The sequence below is a fragment of the Anser brachyrhynchus genome (genome assembly GCF_964034855.1).
Source record: "Anser brachyrhynchus genome assembly, chromosome: 6".
In the NCBI taxonomy this organism is placed as follows: Eukaryota; Metazoa; Chordata; class Aves; order Anseriformes; family Anatidae; genus Anser; species Anser brachyrhynchus.
This window is the reverse complement of record NC_137700.1, coordinates 25983128-26002636: the sequence shown is the minus strand read 5'-3', so window position 1 is coordinate 26002636 and position 19509 is coordinate 25983128. Positions and strand designations below refer to the sequence as shown.

General features: G+C 40.2%; 2 protein-coding genes across 6 annotated transcripts in view; one reads left to right on the top strand and one right to left on the bottom strand.

Moving 5' to 3' along the window:
- MAPK8 (mitogen-activated protein kinase 8) overlaps positions 1-19509 on the bottom strand; it is a 255148-nt gene that overhangs the window by 68609 nt on the left and 167030 nt on the right. The window lies entirely within an intron of this gene.
- Positions 1-19509, top strand: part of FRMPD2 (FERM and PDZ domain containing 2) — a 77600-nt gene that overhangs the window by 11254 nt on the left and 46837 nt on the right. For 4 of the 5 annotated variants that reach the window (XR_013952561.1, XR_013952562.1, XM_080596965.1 and 1 more), the window contains 12 exons: positions 817-945; positions 3358-3515; positions 3698-3763; positions 4798-4987; positions 5818-5940; positions 7717-7848; positions 11365-11449; positions 14055-14205; positions 16694-16765; positions 17510-17684; positions 18479-18629; positions 18726-18864. Coding sequence is in view for 3 of the 5 variants with exons in the window: in XM_080596965.1 (XP_080453091.1) it covers positions 822-945; positions 3358-3515; positions 3698-3763; positions 4798-4987; positions 5818-5940; positions 7717-7848; positions 11365-11449; positions 14055-14205; positions 16694-16765; positions 17510-17684; positions 18479-18629; positions 18726-18864 (1566 nt within the window). In the remaining 2 variants the exon portion in view is untranslated. The remainder of the gene's footprint in view (positions 1-816; positions 946-3357; positions 3516-3697; positions 3764-4797; positions 4988-5817; positions 5941-7716; positions 7849-11364; positions 11450-14054; positions 14206-16693; positions 16766-17509; positions 17685-18478; positions 18630-18725; positions 18865-19509) is intronic. The other variant, XM_080596964.1, reaches the window with a different exon arrangement.

Here is a 19509-nt window from a genome sequence, read left to right as displayed (position 1 = left end):
GGGTAAGACATTAAATTATGATTCACTGCGGGATGCCTTCCTCTAAATGATCTGATGCTGCATTGCAGCTGGCACAAAACAGGGAGAGTGCGTGGACCAACATTTTTCTGCAGCATTCCAGGTCTCAACAGGACAGTGTTCTGGGCGCCACTGAACTGCTATCAGCAGCATGCAGAGGGAATTACCTTTTAATTTGGTTCACTGAAACAAAGCCAGTTTTTATGTACACTGGTATGGATGAACTGCAAGTTCGAAGTCTTAAGTATGACCAAGAAAATCTCTCATCAATGAATTCAGTAAGAGCCTACAAGCTTTTACTGATCAACCTGCTGAATAAAGAACAGAACACAATTGCTCTGTTGGACTGTGTTTATAAATCCTTTATATTATATTGCATCTCTTTTGCTTTGCCATGCTTTTTCTCTCAGATTATCCCAGTTGTGTATTTATAGAGAAGAGCATCCAATTAAGCAGCAAAATCAATGCCCTTCTTTTCAGATAAGCATTCACAAACTCTGAACAGCACGTATTTATAAAGGATCTCCTGAGTAAATACAATTTGCCCCATACAATGTTGTAAATGGTTTTAATTGAGTATAAAGGCTGAAAAAGATGACAGGAGGTCACTTAGTTCAGTCTCCTTTATTTACTCTTACTTAAATTAAGACATGGATAAACTATTCCTGCCTTTTGGCAACAAAGAAACAGGGTGGTTCACAAAGGATTTCTTATTATGAGAGAAGGGTACAGCTGTAATCAGTATGGCTTGCTGTGAGCAGTCTACTCCAGCACATCCAAATCTGCTTTCTACTGCAGCAGCCATGAGCAGTTCCTGTGTGACACTGGCCGAGGTCCTGTGGGCAAAAGGAAGCCCTTTGGAAGAAGAAGATATATGGGCACTCTTGTACCTTGCCACAGTGCAGCTTCTGGAAGACCTTCACAAAGGTGAGGTGAAAAAGTGTCTTGCCATTAGAAATGCCTTCCAGACTATTTTGGGGTTTTGAGGATTGGTTTGTGGGGTTGGTTTTTTGGTTTTGTGTTTGGTTGGTTGGTTGGTTGGTTTGATTTGGCTTGTTTGCTTGAGACAAAAAGCACTAGCAGGAGTAATAGCATACTTCTAACAACAATGAGAAGCCTTTCAGTGCTGCTGGGTTTGCATGCAAACTTCTGTGCCAACATGCAGGCCTTCACACAGTTATATTTTTTTCCTAAATTACACAGCAATTAATTATTCTAAGTAGAACTATAGATGGTGGAACAGGACAGAGGTGCCCTTCCTAACATCTGAATAACATACACACGCAGGAAGGGCAGTGCCAGCTAGGATCACACCCTGCAAGTACTGAGAGAGAGAGAGAGGAGGACAGGCAAGTTCACATCGCTCCTCAGTCAGCCAGTAAGAGACTTTTAGACAAGTGATGTGTAACTTCTGCTGTAGCTGGAGGGATGAACATTTATTAACAACCAAGTTTTAATGGACTGAACCACTCTAACAGGCTGACTGTATGATCAGTTCTCCATTATTTAGAGTAATCTAGCCAGACAATACAGGCACTAGGAACATGCAAAGGACTGCAGCACGGAGATACCTACCTGGATAAATTCAGCTCAGGTCCATCACTGCTTATTAACTCTGTGTCAGACACTAAGCTGACCCTATGCTCTCCTGATCTCATTTCAAAAAGAAGTCTGCTGAATTGAGATAATCAGTATGTGTTCCCTGTGCTGCACTTGATAAATTTATGGTATTATGATCAGAAGATGAAAACAAGAAGTCAGGATGCAGAACCAAGCTGGTTTATAGGTCAGGTGCGAGGCTGCTCAATCACGTCTTTAGAGCTCAAGTCCAGAAGTGATGCCAAGTTTGACTCACTCTGAAGCTGAATCCCCAGTGCTCCAGTTTCTTGGAGGGCAGCAAAGGTGAACAGTCCCTGCACAGCGTCAGCCCAGTTAACTCAGGCAGAGCTCTGGCTCCACTTCTCCTAAGTGCAGCTAAACTCTGCAACTTCTGGAGTCAGCCTCTTCTGAAGGCTAGTACTGCCGCATCTGTGTGGCACTGTGCTTGGTATAATGAATCCTGCTAGACCTGGTGTTGGCCAGTACCAACTTGCTATAGCAATATTTCAGTGTGTTTGGGCACTGTGGTTAGGCAGGTAAGCTGACTGGTGGGCTGGCCAACATTACAGAAGGCCAGGTAATCTTCATTAAGACTAAAGTACAAGCTGGCTGTTTCTAAAACAAACACATTTCCCAGCATGTGCTGGTTGCATTTGAATACAATACTACAGAAATGGAGAAGGAACAAAGAAAAAAAACTAGCTGATGATTTTAAGACCTTCCTAGCTTAACGTTTTTATCCTTTGTTCCTTTTTTCACAGTGTAAAGATCACCATGCACAAGAATTAAGTTGCCATTTTAAATATGTAACTTTTTAATTGCAAAAATACCAAAACATTTACTGCATGTTTTCAAAATCTTCTCCTATGAAGATCTGAATAGTCCCTATTCTCACTGGCTAGACTGAAGAGACTGGACCAATATAGCTAACTATAAAAAAATTATTCAATTACCTATATTTCCAGGAACAGTCTATCTAAATATTGCCATAGTTAATGCAGCTTTTCCTCTTTCTAAGTAAGCAGGTTGATCTTAGACCTTTTATCATGCGTTTTTAATGAATAGTTTAACCAAATCACTTGGATTCAGTTAACATATCCATGCAAGTGCAGAGTGTTTGCAGAAGACTGCACATCATCCTGCTTCCTTCTGCTTCAGACCAGCGGGACTGTGATCACTGCAGTGGTTATTTTTAAGGAGAACTCAGCACTTTACAAGAAGGAACCAGTCCATTGCTGAGACACCTTCACATAGATTTTTAGGGAGCAGCAAGGGACAGGGAGCTCAGAGCCAAGCCTGGTTACAGGGGTGGCAGGGCAGGGGCCATCCCATCCCACAGCCCCCACGTAGGGTGGGCAGGGCAGGCCTGGCGGTGTCCCCTGAGAATGCAGACCAACACACAGCTCAGTGGTGACAAGGCAGGTCTATAAAATATGATAAGATCTTAACCAGAATCTGTGCATGGGATGTGATCCTGCCTTTCCTTAGGCTTCAGAAATCCACGAAAGTCAATACTGTTTTTATGTGTGAAATTCTGAGATGGAAATTAAGCCTGTAGCCATCACTAAAATCCAGATCACAAAATCAGCCAGGCATAAAAGAACATGGCTCCACTGACTTCTCAGTATATCTCCAGGAAGCCTCAGTGACGGATTTTGCTATGGGGCTGAGGCCCCAGCGACATGACTTTCTGAGCTCACTGAATTCTGCAAGAACTCCACTATCTTTAACGTTTTTCAGACCCTGCCATCTGTGTGCTTTGTCCATGGTCAGTACTACTGTCTGCTGAAGGAAATTTGTCCTTTCAAAACAATGCATCTCAGACAGAAGCTATCCCTTTCAGCGCACCAGAATTACTTCACAGGCAGAACAAAAACCAGCGCATCGGACTACCAAAGGTGAGGCATATTATAAAATAAATCTTGAGAGTACCTTTTAAAGAAAAGGCTGGGGCTTTACTGAAGCATACCAGGAATCTACTGTCAAAATCCATTTCTAATTACATTAAACAAATCAGGATACAGTTAGAAAGACTTACATATAAAGACTTGAAAAAGGATTTCCTTTTCTGTTTTGACAGATGTTGGTGTATTCCCTAGGAATGACCCTCTACTGGTCAGCAGACTATCAGGTTCCTCCAAACCAGGCCAGTAACACAGACATTTTTGTTTTCTTGTATTCTGTCTCATCTTGGTAGGTTTACAAATCGAGAGGCATAACATGAAGTCTCAGTAAGAGGGGGCTTCTTGTTTTGGACTACTAAGAAGAACATGGCTAATTGGAATGCTTGTGTCAAGGTCTAGACCTCACCAAAAATAGAGGTTCATCCAAATCAGGAATTCAGTTAGGCCTCTCATCTTTCCTTTCCTCTTTGAAAAGCAGAATTGTTCCTATTAAGATTAATTTTACTTTTCTTTTAAGAGTAAAAATTAGTTATTCAAAGACCATAATAAGAAATTTCCTGACAAGACAGGCAGGGCTAGAAGAAAAGCATCATGTCTGCATGATTCTGGTACTCTGCTTTTTCAAAGAATGGGATGATGGAATACAAGCTAAAGAACTTTGCCTTTATTTCTGGACAAATTCTACCTGCATCTCTGCTAATTGAAACTTTGCATCTCTTGCTGCCCACAATCCTTTCAAAGATTTGTAGCACACATTTTGCTAAATTTCTATATCCATGCTTTGATTACATGCTTTTGACTTGGAAAAATGCTAGCTTTTAGTAGATATACATGATATAAGCGAAAAGACTCTATAAACTAAACTCCTTAAAATTTAAGTATCTGGTCTCTATGGTAACAGCTTTGGCTGGAATAACTCCTCAACTTTTTGAAGCTAATACTACCACATGTCTAGCTTGCATGAATCTTTAAGATGCACAGTCTAATTAGCAAAGCCATGGAGCAGACTTTGCTGCCGGCTGTCACCAAGAAGCACCTATGCAGACTGATGATCCTCCTTGTACATGCCTGTTCCCTTCAAGGCTATCCCATATCCCATTAGAGGCTCCATTTAGTGCTGTTTTGCTGCCTGTCCAGAATCGTCCCAAAGCCTAAAGGAAGTCAGTGCCCATTTCTCACCCAGGGTGAAAGGCTTACAGAAGTTCCCAGTCCCAGTTTAGACAGGGCTTCAGACCCCTGTGCGATGCCATTTAACTGTGCCTCCGTGTCGAATCAGTCCCTCCAGCTGAGTGACCAACTACACAGTCTCTTGCTGACGCTATGTGAAGATCTGCCACATAAAAGACTTTCTCCGGAATCAATTCTGGAAGCGTGTGAGGCACATCAGAAGGAATCTTCTTCCTTACCAGTAAATTTCTACGTAAAGAAAATGGTCCAGTTTGTGGTGGGAAGTGTCAGTGAGGTAGGTACTACTCTCATACCTAAACATCTCCTTTTCTATGTATGCTTGTATGAGTTAAAGAAGTGAGATTTGGCTGTACGCTTCTATGCAGGAAATTGAGTGGGTCTGTGTACTAGCAAATGAGGCGATGAAACCATCCCTCACACCACTCTTACACTCCTGGGAAATGATACAAATCCACCTTTTGCACTTGCAGTATCTTCTTTCCTTAGGTTAATAAATGAAACAACAATAATCTCTACAGAGACTTCATGTCAGCCAAATGAATAGACTTAGCACAAGAGAAAAGATTTTCTCATTGCCACTGCGGCTTCAGACTTTCTTTGTGAAATTCTGAGGAATCACATGCACATCACATTGAGAATTTCATTCATCTTCCCTAGGTGGAGCTGAACATTTACAGTACAATCCAGCCAGACCATCTGAAGCCTTTAATAAGTGAGCACCTGTGTCTTTTTCAAGATCTGAAGTATCAACAAACAATTTTTGTTGACAAGCTGGATGAAACTGAAAGGAAACAGCTTGCAAATATTTTTTTTTTCTGTTTTCAACCAGTATTCATTAACATTCTGAGGTGACCTTTCCCTTGTGCTCTCTGTTACTCTGTTCCCCGCTGAGGCAGAACACGTCCCTTCCTAAACACAGCTAGCACGGAAGTGTGGGACCATCAAAAGTCAGTCCTGCTTTGCAAAGGCTGCCTGAGAAGATGAAGCTGCTTACATCACACAAATCAGCAGCCTCTGACAAGCAGAGGGCAAGGATCGCTTCAGTACGAGGGGCCAAAGTCCACTTATCACCTGACATTGACTTGCCGTGCCGTTGTCTTCTAGGTAGAACGACTAGCTGCCGAAGACAGCACAGCCTCTCAGCTTAACAGAAGTCATGTCATAAGGAGAAGACTACATGAAAAAATCCTGGACGCTTCACCACCGTCCTCCCAGATGAATCTTCACCGAGGTAAAGTAAAACTTCTGATCTGAACTGCGCAATAAGGGCACACACAGCCTTTTCTGAGTCTTCCCCAAGCTAGGTGAATTGTTTAATTTCATGTTGTAATGATTATATGTTCTGTTGAATAAGATATTTATTGCTTTACATATAAATGACTTCATAATGGAAAGACTCTGAGGCAAGTCAGCAAGATTTCTGCTCCTTATTTCCTCAAAGGACAATAATCTGAAGTATGTGAAGCAATGATAACAAATCAGCTTGCACATGTTTGACTCTTAAAGCCGTTTGCATAAGAACTGTGCATATAGAACAAAACTGCTTTCAGCACTGCTGTTATACTCTGTACACTCCAGTGGATTTTCAAAGATAAAGAGTGGGGTTCTGTGAAGTGGCCATTGAAGACTATATATTTACCCTTCCCATTTGATTACTCAAGCAACGATTTGTTGTTTCTTTTTGAAATTTAGTTCCATTTCTGTATTCAAAATATATTTTACAAATGTGCACATGGATTGCTGTAGTGATTTCAAGACACAAGGCCAAATCCTGCTTACTGTATAAATAAACCCGCATACACTGATTTCACATTTCATTTGATTAAAATCAAGGTTTTGTCAACCCTCAGAGTAATTCTCTAACTGTAACTAAATATGGACTTCAGGTCCAGATAAATTCTTCTTTTCTAGATCTCTAGATTGTGTTGTTCGTTTCAACTCATTTCTCTGGGGTTTGGGTAAGGGATGGGTTGGACTTTGGCTCAAGTTAGGTAGACTTTTTTTGGAGGCTCAGCATTAGGCATATGAACAATCCAATCCCTGTTCAGCAAATCAAATGTATGTTCCACTAACTTTATCTAGAATTACACACTTGCTTAAATATTTTTGGAACTTTTCTATGACGTATTGGTCATAAAAAAAGGAGATTCTTCTGAAAACACACAAAGCACCCCTCAAATCATAGTGGCTTAGTCACTGATTCAGAAGCAGAGTTTATAGGTTCACACTTGCATAAGCAGGTGAAAACTCTACTGCTGCCAAAAGGGTTGGTCCCATCTTCAACTGCCTATTAACCTCAAATTCCTGCCATTCCCCTTCTACTGTGACTGTTTCAGTAATTGTGTATTTGTGGTGAGATCTGTTTGCTAAAGTTGGGTCACGTCTTACATTTGCTTAAGGGTTTGAATGAATTGGTATATCAGTTGCATTGAGAATATGTGAGCCATACATTTCAAGTCAGCATAACATCTTTACCCTTGCCTTGCCTTACCTTGCCTTGCCTTGCCTTTCCCTAAAAATGACTATTTTCAGAGTAGTCATATGTACTTCCTCATTATGTAGGCTTACCCCTTAATGGAATTTCTGCAGATGACTCTGGAAGTGAGTAGTGCCTGGGCACTAGCCCACAGAAAAAGCAGTTTATAGCTGAAGGTTTTGGGCCTCCAAATATAAGGAAGGAGAACGTCTTTCCAGGCTATCTGCACTTTGCAACCTTTCAGTTAAGCATGCAGCACACAATTAATATATTAGATTTGTTTTATTTGGAATGGTCGAGGAGAACTATGAGAACTATTTTGGGACAGAATAAAATTATGGAAGGCCAGAGGTAGAAGAATGAAGTTACCAAGCTCCCTTCAGTTCTTAGGGAACCAAAGTCAGGATTAGAAGACAGACAGACATGAGCTATATGAAAGTTAGTCGAGCCAAATGTTATTTAAGCTATCACACAGATAAAATGATTTATAATTAAAGCCTGTGATTCATCATATTTTCTTTCTGTTTCCAGACAATGGGTCCAGATTAATGAATTATAGCCAGTCAGCAGAAGATTACAGACAACTGTCTGTGGACTACAGTGACTCTAACAGTATTTCAGAAAGTACATCTTTGATACTATCTAACCGAGGACACAGGAAAGGTAAGATTTTCCTGAAAGATTATGGTTATAAATTATGTAATCTGCTTTTTTTGTTCCCTGAAATGTGAACTACCCGTGCACAGCCAGGTGATAGGTACTCCCATGCACTCGTGGTTACGTGACTAGGGAGGTACATTTGACCAAGCTGCAGAGAGAGATCTTTTACGCTGGCTTCCTTTTTCCCTGTGCCCTACTGTGAGGCCTACCAGGCAGCACCATCGTGTATTTCTTCATGCCCCCTTTGCCAGATGAAGCTGTTCAGCAGATCACAGAGCCTGACACCATGTTTCTGCCACATGGTATCCTGAAACAGATGAGAAGCCATGCAGCTACCCCACGTATACAGCAATGTCAAGATGGCAGCACCAAAATCAGCTGAATCTGTGAACAATACCTGACACTAATGGTGGGGATTAATGTTTCTTCGAGCACATTTAGAAACAAAGGGACTAATGCTGAAATCTAAAGAAAAAGAAAAAGAAAAAGAAAGAAAGAAAGAAAGAAAGAAAGAAAGAAAGAAAGAAAGAAAGAAAGAAAGAAAGAAAGAAAGAAAGAAAGAAAGAAAGAAAGAAAGAAAGAAAGAAAGAAACCACTCCTTGTTTTATTTTCATTTTGTCCTAAAGCCATTGTGTATTTCCTGCTCTGTGTGCTTTCATCATGCTAAGTGCCAGGTTGCTACGCTGCACTTTTCCTGCCTTACTTTGCCTGGAGATATCAGGATTGGAACTTTAGCTCCATTTTCAATCTTTTTGTGGCAGGAACAGCATGAATGAAGCTGCTAGGCAAAGGATCCATTCAGTGAAGACACTGTGGTAGACATCAGTCAGGATCCTTCCCAAATGGCTTAAATCACAGTGTAGGGAGAAACTCTAACACAAGTTAAGGTATTCAGCAGGAAGGGGAGGACTCCTGTGCATGTGTACCTTCATATTTAAATTGGAATCTGAGCTGGGGATGCCTAGACAGGATGTTTACACTGCCCAAAAGCAAAAAGCTCCTGTTACCCAAATGTCCTCAACATCTCCTAAAAGCAAGCTTATCATGCCAGCTCCTCATTCTCAATTCCTGCCCATTGCTATTCTCCCATTCCATGTCCCATCTCCTTTTGACCTTTTTTCCCATCCTAGGGTCCATTCTGAGCTTCCAGACCTGGAGCTGAAAGCTTGCTTCCTTAATCTGTAGTTTACTTCCTCCCTCTATGAGCCTCCATGAGAAACAAAGTCCTTTCTCCTGCTGTGGCAGGGATTCAGATGTGCTCTGTAAGCGCATGTGTTTCTTTTATCCCAGAAATTTCTTCCCTTAGGCAATAAACCTAACATCCACCACATCAGTTATCTGCAACAAGGTATGCACACCAAGTGGTTAGTTCAGTGATGCCATAAATAACAGATAACTGCTGAGTTTTGCTTGCTTTTTCTCACTAGGGAGCGTTAATTTTGGTTTCTGATATCCAGCTGCTGATTATCATGAAATCCGTAGGATCACATTGTCTTTCAAATTTGACAGGTTTAAAATATACTAGGCAAAAAGGAAAGGCATAGAGTATGATCTCAAAGGACTAATTTCCTTAGGAAACATGGCAAAAAAAAAAAAAGGGTGCATACTGCTTCATCAAAAGTCTGTCAAGAGATATTTCACAGAGAAAAAGAGAATATATCATGGGGAAAAAAAAAGAGAGAAAAACACACACAAAAACAAACAAACAAGAAAGCACACCACATGTAGAGTAGCCTCTCACCCCTCAGTCCTAAGGATGAGTAAGGTGGGGGTACTCATACAGCTGTTGTTGATATTGTCTTCCTGTCGAAGGTGCCACTTTGTTGAAGCTCCAGCATTACAATCAATATTGCAGCAATAAAAACCTGTAAGATTCTGCAGCTGCTCCTTATGTAACTCACATGTGTCAGCCACGCACCAAGTGGCACATAGAGAAGGCAGACTTGGAAGACTGTTTTGAAAGTCCAGCTGTTGGTACTCAAGATGTTATAAGACAAAACTCTAAAAATACAGGAATAAAAACAGAATGTGAGAGCTTGTTTGCCACAGATGTTCTTGCATGAGATAATGTATAAGAAAAATGCATTTTTCCCCTAAAAGAAACATTATCTTACAGCAGAGCACCATTATCAAGAGAGATCACTATCTCTATCCAAATTGGACTTTAGAAGCTCACTTTATATATAACAAATTAATCATCTACAAGATCAGCTTCTTTGAGGGCCACATGTTAACCCTAAACAGCAGGAATGTGTTGGATTTGTGATCAAAGCATGGCAGTCTGGCCACTGGAACCAGCCAACTTGCCCCACTGCCATAACAGCTGAGACTGTTACTAAGAGGAATTTTATGCACTTGTCCAAATACATATATGCAAATGTGAAAACTACAGTGTGAGCAGAGAATTTTGTAGATCCTTCTCATGAAAAAGCATGTAGCTTCAGAACATAGGACTGTATCTTAGTTTTTGTAACTAGATTGAAGTATTTGGTTTATCTCACATCTCACATTATGTCACTACAATCTGCAGCCTGAAAAATCATGTTTATGCATATTTTAGCAATGTGATTAGATTTTGTCGGTTTTTACTTGCAATTGGTGGTTGGTACACTGGAATTTAATACCATGTTTTTGTGTTGGAATTCCAAGTGAGTTCTCATGCTGCAGTTCATGAATATTTTATCTGGAAGAACAGCTGACTTATCATAGCCCAACTTATCACCTCTATCATTCTGTGTATGTAATAGTTTGATAAGCAATTCTTTAAATCAGATCAATGAAATGATCCAAGTGGAGACAAATTTAACATTACCACTCTTCTTTGGAGGATTTAAAACAACTTTGATTTAAAAAAAAAAGTTCATAGAACTACCACTTGTATAACCATTTCTGGACCTACCTCTAAATTTCAGTTTTCATATATTTGGACATAGCAATGCTGATCCTTTCTCTAGCAGCAGAGCTGACTGAAGGTGAAATTTTTTTTTGTCTCCAAACTGAAATTTTATTTGACTCCAAAACTATCCTATCCCCACCAGATATCTGTGATGTAAAAACATTCACAATATACTTACTGTAGGAAATAACCAGTGGAATATTTACAAACAGTTTTAATTTTAGTGTTTTTATATCCTGCTCTGATTAAACCAGATAAGTTTCATGGCTTACTTCCCCTGATTTTATACCTGAAAACAGAACAAGGAATAATAAGGATAATTTCTGAAGAGCAAAAACTGTTTCACAAGTTACCCACAAACACATGGAAATAACTGACACTCTATGTACTCAGCTATTTTCCAAATGACATTCATATGGAGGGTTACAAGAAGAAGTAATAACAACTACAGAACTGGAAATACTGCTGGTGTAGTATTCACTTAGCCCCATCAAACAGTCATTTATAATGCCCAAGCAAGGACACGAGGGGAAGTGGCCAGTCTGAATTTCCTCCTTGTTCTAATTGTCCCACGAGTGCTACTACAATTGCTTCAACTGTGAAATTTCCTTCATTCATTCCAGGGAGAGTTACACAGACACACAGGTCATGGGACCCCACCCTTAGTGAATCAAGGACACAAAGCAGCTACAAGCTCTTCATAAACAGGTAATCGAAACTCCTATTCTGAAATGATAGAGGCTGTTTTATTACCAAATGAAGTAGAGAGCTAGTGTGGCAACATCATTACTGGAAAATGCCTGGATTAGCATCTGAACCTGCTACGATACTAAATACTGTTTATGTAGAATTAAAGTGCACCTAGACTGAGTTGTCTCTGAGCAAAACTGTCCAAATGCTTTACTGAAATGCAGCTTGGGCCCTGAATGATCCATACAAAACAAGCACACTGAAGTTTTCCACCTTCCCTCTTCACTGCTGTGTCCTGCCAGATGTTACTGGCCTCTCAGAACAGCTGGCACAGCTACTACACAGCTGCCCTACTGTGTTTCAGTCCAACTCAGCATGGAAAGGAGAAACCTGACACAATTTCCACAGATGAGCAGTGATAAGAAGGTATGAACAGTCACTGCTTTCACTAGCAAGGCATTTTGTGAAGTCCTATTTGCCCACATTCAGATTCGGGGTCGGTGTCTTGCCTTGCTCTCACATTGGCAGAGGCCTGATGTGTTCTGGAGTGGTTATGATAGACCATGTATGTACATGACCCATAGTTTTCAGTAGAATATTTGCTTTTCCGTCTCAGTTCTTAGATGGATTTGCCTTATTTGTCTGAATCGTCCCCAGCCCTGCACGAGCACTTTACTGAAGAGTTACAGGTAACCCAGGGACACAAGAAGTAAAGACCTCTGCTCTGTCTTGAGGATTAGCCTCATTTCAGCCTTGGAAATATAACAATAGCCTTGTTATTGGCAAGCTTAACATAGCTTGCCTTAACACAGGCAAACTCAGCTGAGACCTGTACAACTGATTCTACCCTCTTTTCAAAGCCAGCTAAATACCACTGCTGTTAAACAAGAGTTTTCTAGACTAGGTGTTAGCATAGTGCAGCTGCAATCATGACTTGCCAAATGAAGTAGTGATGCAGGTGCTGTTAGCCTCTAGGCATCACAAAGACCAGAATCCCATAGTTAAGCACCATGTAATCCCTACAGACATCCCATTTAAATTGAGTTCTTGACCCAGTTAAGCAGGAGTTTCTTCTTTTAACCATGACACGAGTAATTCAGGCCCACAGGAAATGCTCCATCTAGATCAATTCCCAATTAAATGTATCCCAAATAAACAAATTGAACTTCCTGATAAACCAGCCACGATAATCTGATCTATGTGAGATAACCCACTATACCTCTAAACCTGCAGTAAGAAAGAACTGCAGCAGGTTGCAGGGTAGTAGCAGCTTTTGTGAAGAAAAAACTGTTTAGCTACACACACACTTATGTATGTTTGTATACAGACATCTATATATGCATCACACACCTGGCAATGGTATCAGTAACAGCAGGTTTATTTACTGAGTCTTTTTGGAGCAACTGTCATGCCTCTGACTACCAACCTGGGTGTCAGCTTGACATCCTTGAGATAAAATTGTGCTGCCAAGAAAACGTTCCCCTCCTCTGATGAAAGATGAACTCTCTTCTCCAAATTTCCAGCTAGCTGTTTCCCATAAAACTTCAGAGACTGTAAGCCCCACTTTTAGCTGTAAGGATCTGCAATTGAATTTCTACCAAGGTCACCACTCTATTTTAAGTACTAGGACAACAGTGGAGTTGAAGTAATTAGTTTGAAAACCACCAGCTTCCCACAAAGGAGGCCAGACAGCACAAGACCTAGTGATGGGTTTACTACCTGTAAAGCTTACTCATATCATCATGCTCAGTTCCGTAAGCAGCCCAATTGACATAATTTACATCTCTTAGTTCTAGAGTTAAGCTTGCAAGTGTATGCAGGGCTATGGCCTTTACACAAAGAAGCCTCAGCTGCCAAGTGTGGCACCTTGCAGGAAGAGTAACAGGAAGTGTTTGCCACAGGGAAAGAAGTCTTCTTAATATATCTCTTGGGTTTTGAGCTAATAGCATTTTTATACCCACAAAAATCACTTCAGGTCCTTTTTAGTCATATTTTGTAGTCAAATGTTGATCTTTCCAAGGCTGCATAGATTGAAACAATAATACCTACATATCTTTATAGGCTGAGGAATACAAACTACTCTGGTCACTTTGTTAAAAAGCTTTTGAAACTCTCTGAACAGTTCTCTGAAGCAACTCCACAACATGCACAACAAAAGGATAAAATTCCCATTCCGGAAAAATTCTGAATAATGTAACAATAAATGTTATGGTTTTCTGAAGCTTTTTTATTTGTTTGTTTCAGAAAATAATAAATGAGAAATTGATTTCATCCTGTAGATTTCTCAGAAAGGCATGGGGCTAAATGCTTCTGCCTGCTGGCTTCATCAGACCTAAGCCAGCTAGATCTGGCTTGCCAAATGAAAAAAAAAAAAAAAAAAAAAAAAAAGAAAAAAGGAATGTTACTGAATTAAAGCATAATTTTGATTTATTTATAAAGGGCATCAGTAATAATACCTCTGCTAATTTCTTTTTCTGTAAAGATAAAACCATGTAACAGCTTGTAACTGACATTGTCCTGGATTTCATAAGATTTTGCCAGTCAATGTACCTTAAGTTCTCCTCAGTCTGTGTAGTTTTGTTGTATGCTGGATATCTTGCTTACTATGACATCTCCTTTGAAGGTCTGTCAGTGCTGTAGAAGAAATCCCTGGTGGAGCTCACAAGAACAGCAGGCACAATCTGCTGAGTTTAGGTTCCACCTTCTCCGTGTCTACAAAGGATTACACAGCAGCTGCTGCGTCACAGAAATGTTTGTTCCAAAGGAAGGAAAAGGTGACTAATGAAAAATGTATACACTGATCTGAAAATATAAATATCGCTAAAGAGAAACCTCTCATCCAATTGTCATTTGTTTATGATTTGCATATTAACTACTGCGTCACCTCATTAGATGAGTCTCCTAAACTGAGAGTGCAAATTAGCATGATCCACTTGTGGTAACTCAGAACTGAAGACATTGAAAGGTCTCGTACATAAAGACTAAGCACAAGCTTAGAAATGAACCCTCTCTGACCTACATGTGTGATTTCTGCAAGCATCAAACACCATATGGAGTGTTTTCATCAACCACCTTGACAGGAGCTTCAGCACAGCAAAAAAAAGATTTTTAGAGAACTCAAAAGGACTCAGATGTGTTCTACAGGGTATGCTTGGAAAGAAAGCACAGGCTAACAGTGAGTGTGCCAAACATATAGTTCACCTAAGGGCCTACTTCTGTTTGCTGTCTGGTTATAGGGCATTTTTGTGATTTTATTCTCTGTTAAATGGGAAGAAAAATGCTTCTTTGGCTCTGGCTTGGGTAAGCTTACAGTTGATTCACTTTAGTTCCAGTCTGTGCCACAAAGTTTTATTGTCATACTCATCCATCCATTTATATTTTCTACTTTCTCTGACAAGAAAGCCTACTCCTTTTAGGCTAAGTGACTGCTCTCATAATGATGAGAAAAATTAAAAAACGAAGTAAAGGTCTTCATGAGTGCATGCATTCCTCTCCCCAACTCCCTCCCTCATAATCAGGCTGATGTAACCCAGAAGATATGTCTGAAAACAGCGTAGAGTCGAGTCATTCAAAAAAATGAAAGTCATACACAATACAAACATAAGTATTGATGCAGAAGATACACAAGGAGCACTTAGAATGCAGGCTCTGGTCTGGAACAGGCTAAAATTATGAAGTTATTGTAAAAGAGACATATGGTCTAAAGGACTTTTACATATTGGGTTTTTTTCAGGTTCATCTATGCTTTCAGATCCTTGAAGCAGAAAAAAATGACTAAATGTCTGCAAGTGGTAAAATGTGAATCCTTCCAACCACTCTCCATGATGTAGTTCTTTGACCCATTTAGATCTTTCTTCTTTTTTTTTTTAATAGAAAATTTATGGTTTGTTTCATAATACAAGTATTGTCTTGTCAAGAGACAATGCAGTTTTCTACCATGAATACAGAGGGACTGTCAGTAAGAAGTTAAAGTCACAATGGTCAGATTATATGGGGGTGTAAAGGTTTGCAGAGGGAAGGGCTATGGCCTTTGAGCCTTTTTATCGTTCCCTGTTTTTATTACATACAAAATATCTGATTTGTTGTACTCTGTCCTGCAACTGTCAGAGCCTGGTGTTTAAATTATTACTGCTCAAAATAGTAAGTTCTTTGTATTGTGTCCTCCTGACATTTCTAGCTCATGCTTCTTTGAGAAGGTCTAGCTAAGATAGCCTTAAATCATTTTGTATTCACTAACATTTAGCAACTCTTGTACTTGACAAAATACCAGCAATTGGCCACAAAATCAGTGTTCATCATGTTGGTGAATTTAAAAATGTTTCCTCTCCTTAATGTCTACACCTAATAATTGGCTGATGCCTTGAGGCTGATGCCTTGCAACCTGAAAAGGAAGCCAGTGTAGTTTAGCATTTAGACCCCAGGATGCTTCTCTGTTCACAGCTCTGTCACTGATTCACTGTGGTATACCCAGGTGGGGGAGCTGCACAATGTGCACATCAAACTATCTCTCGGCTGGGCAGCTATACATTATACAGTGTAGAACCAAAGCCAGCAAGTAACGGTGAAAGGCATACTAGGTCTTCTCCAAAATATCAGGGAAGCTGTGAAATATCAACACTTTTAAAAGCAAATCAGTGGTATTCCCTTAAATGGTTCTTAAAACTTGTCAAACTGTTTGTGCTGAAAGTTACAAAAAATTTAAGCTTGAAAAGGATCATTCTGTGCGTTTGTTGAAGTCACAATGCAAAAGCAAAAGTCACAAAGCAAAAGAATGCAAGTTCTGCTAATAAGAAATATATTACATGGAACAAAGCAGCTCTGCATTTTAGACTGGTTCCCCATAGCAGTTAGGCTTATGAAATCCCAGTGGTGTGTATGTTTCTGCGTACATGTCTGTGACTGCCAGAGTAACTCTGGAATCAAATGTTTTTTTCAGCCACATTTGACACAGGAAACAAGAAGAAACTATGTTTCTGTGAATGTCATGAAAATAGGTGCTTTGCAAAGGAAATGGATCTTGGTTAACCGCCTATACAGAAGAAAAGACTTCACCATGAGCTCACCCCTAATTAGACCCGAAAGAGCCCACACAGGAGAGTCCCCAAAGAGAAGTCTTTAATTAGCATTTGCACCTTATTAGATACTGAAGTCAGTTAGCTACAGCACACAGATCAACAGAACTGGGTTCCATTGGTACCAGTGTTAGGGATCTTTGTTACATTAAGGAGACATTTACTAAATTTCTAAATTGCCTCCTTACAGTTTTCAGGTCCAGAATTTATTATTCTGTCTAGTGAACCACCAGTGACCTTACAGCTGCCTGGATCAATTGTGGTAAGTATGAACATTAAGAATTTAGAACTAATCGAGTCACCTTTGAGTTGGGGCTTTTTCTAAGTTGCATCTGAGTCCCAGCCCAGTACTGTTGTCATGTCCTCTCCCCAAACCAAGTTAGAATTCCTGCAGACGTACTGGGACTTGGAAGGAGGCCATTTAATTCTCAGTGCAACACAGATATCTCTGTTGCTGAGACTGTTGCGAAAATAGCTGAATTCATCTTTCTCAGCTAAGAAGGCTAATTTTAGTGCAAGACTTTTGAGACTAAAAGTATACAGCAACTAAGGAATGTGACATCCAGTGCCAATATACTGGACTTCTCCAGTTTGCAGGCACACCCTTTATCTTTCATTAAGATAAGGTAAAAGGCTGATAGCATACAGCAGTAAATACTAGGGTAAAAAAGTATCTGGAATTACCCTCAAATCTAGAATAGCCCTGGTGACTGTAGAATCTGTGTATGATCAGCTGTTTTGTGAGGATTCCCTGTTTGGTTGTTTTTTTCCCTTTTGTTGTTATTTTGATCTGGATTTGGTTGTTTGTTTTTTTGTTTTGTTTTGTTTTTTAATTGGATATGTTTGGGATATTGTTTAATGTCAAAGAAGGCAGGGAGGATGCGTTGTGACCAATTCCATCAAATCGTGTAGTGACAGGAGACTAGTAAAAAAGTACAAAAGTGCAGTGGATCTTGTATTGCTTGTACTTGGCACTCATTCTTCACTCTTTGTTACATGTTCTTAGACTAAAAAAGGAAAATCCTATTTGTCCCAAAGGGATCTCAATGTGATTCTACTCAACGGGCAGTGCCTTGAGGTGCAATGTGACATCAAGTCCAAGGCAAGAGATGTTTTCAATACTGTGGTAGCATACGCAAACTTGGTGGAACATTTCTACTTCGGCTTGGCTTACCTGAAAGGTACTGAGACACAGCTAACTATGGTACCAGTTCTCTCCTGACAGTGCCTTTGTAGTCCCTTCTTTAATGAATTGCAGCAAAATCCTTTAAGATCCTCAGACGAAAGCAGATCCAAAGCTTAAGTAAATTAAGGAATGTTGGTTTAAACTGTACTGCACTGATGTAAAGCATGTCTACCCCAGGACTGTGCATCAGCACAGCCATACAGACACTGGCTGGTATTCCCATGCAGAAAAGGCCCTGGCCCAGCCTTGCACTGGAACGATGCTGAGCCACGTTCCCCCAGCAGAATTCCAGGAAGCACTGTACTTACTGCCTAAGGCTGACTGTCACTGCTCCTAGGTGTACGTTGGGGTACAGGCTCAGGTATTTCACATATAAAATCCACATCTTCCTAGCCCACTTATGCTGGGAAACACTGCTGAGGTACTAGGAAGAAGAATACATTGTATGAAGGGCACAGGGATTACAACGGGGCACAGAACCTAAATACCGAGCAAGATGCAAGTCCCATAAATTCTTGAACGATTCCAAAGATACCACGCCAATCCAGCATCTAACAGTTGTAATCCCAAATTACATATTAAATGTTATCCTAACTTCTCTGACAAAGCAGCAATAAGGTAACCATGACACAGAGAAGTAGATCTCGACTGACATCCATGATCCTTTTTCTTTTTTTTTTTTTTTAATTGCTAGTGATGCACTGAACAATCTGCACTGAGCAGAATTTTGGGCTACTGAAGCTATTTTGGGCTCCAGACTTACCACAGAACCCCAAATTCTCATTTCAGGTAAAGAGTTTTTCTTTTTGGATGACGATACCAAGCTCTACAAAGTGGCTCCGGAAGGCTGGAATGACCAACCCAAGAAGAAAACCTCCATCATTAACTTCACCCTCTTTTTGAGGATAAAATTCTTTGTCAGCCACTTTAATATCATCCAGTAAGTGCATGGTTCTGCTGACTGCTGGTAAAACAGTAGCATTTAGGCTGAGTGTTCAAAGCTCATTCTGTGTTCGTATTCCCTTCTGTGTTCCAGGCACGGCTTGACAAGACATCAGTTTTACCTGCAGCTTCGTAAAGATATTTTGGAGGAGCGATTATACTGCAGTGATGAGACTGCCCTGAAACTCGGCGCTTTGGCCTTACAGGCAGAGCTTGGCAATTATGCTTCTGAGGTGTGGATAAATAGTACAATATTTCTCAGAGGTTTCTGTCAACAGCTTTTACAGCTTTTGCTTGTCACATACTTAAAAGATGAAATGTGAATAGCATGTAATTTCAGCTAAGCCCTTCAGTAATCACATTTCAGATTTAGTTTAAATAATTACAAAATTTGTCTGATTAAGCAATGGTAGTGAGCCAGATGAATTTGGCAGGAAACATGGCAGAATGATGAAAGACTCTTGGTCCTTCGTAATTAGCAACATAGCCAAGAAACTCCAGAAAATCTGTAGAAAATTTCCAGCATGGGCACAGCTTGGATGTACAGAGGGGCTTAAAGAGATTAGAAAGCAAGGAAGAGAAAAATAAATAAACACTCCAGATTTCACAGAGATTTTGTGTGTAGGCTCAGATCCACAAGCTGCAAAGACAGGAAAGTTGCTGATCGAATATCTGAACTAGTTCTTGTAGTTTCAAAGCATACAGAAAATATCCATTTAAGTTCTCTGCCATATCTTCAGTTATATAAATCGGTGTAGCTCTGTTAATTAACTCTGAGTGGTCTGATCCATCTGGTCTGATCCAGCTTTGCATTGGTTCTTGCTGATGCAGCTGTGGCTGTCAGCTCTAAGTGCACGACTGCAGCATGCCCATAGGCT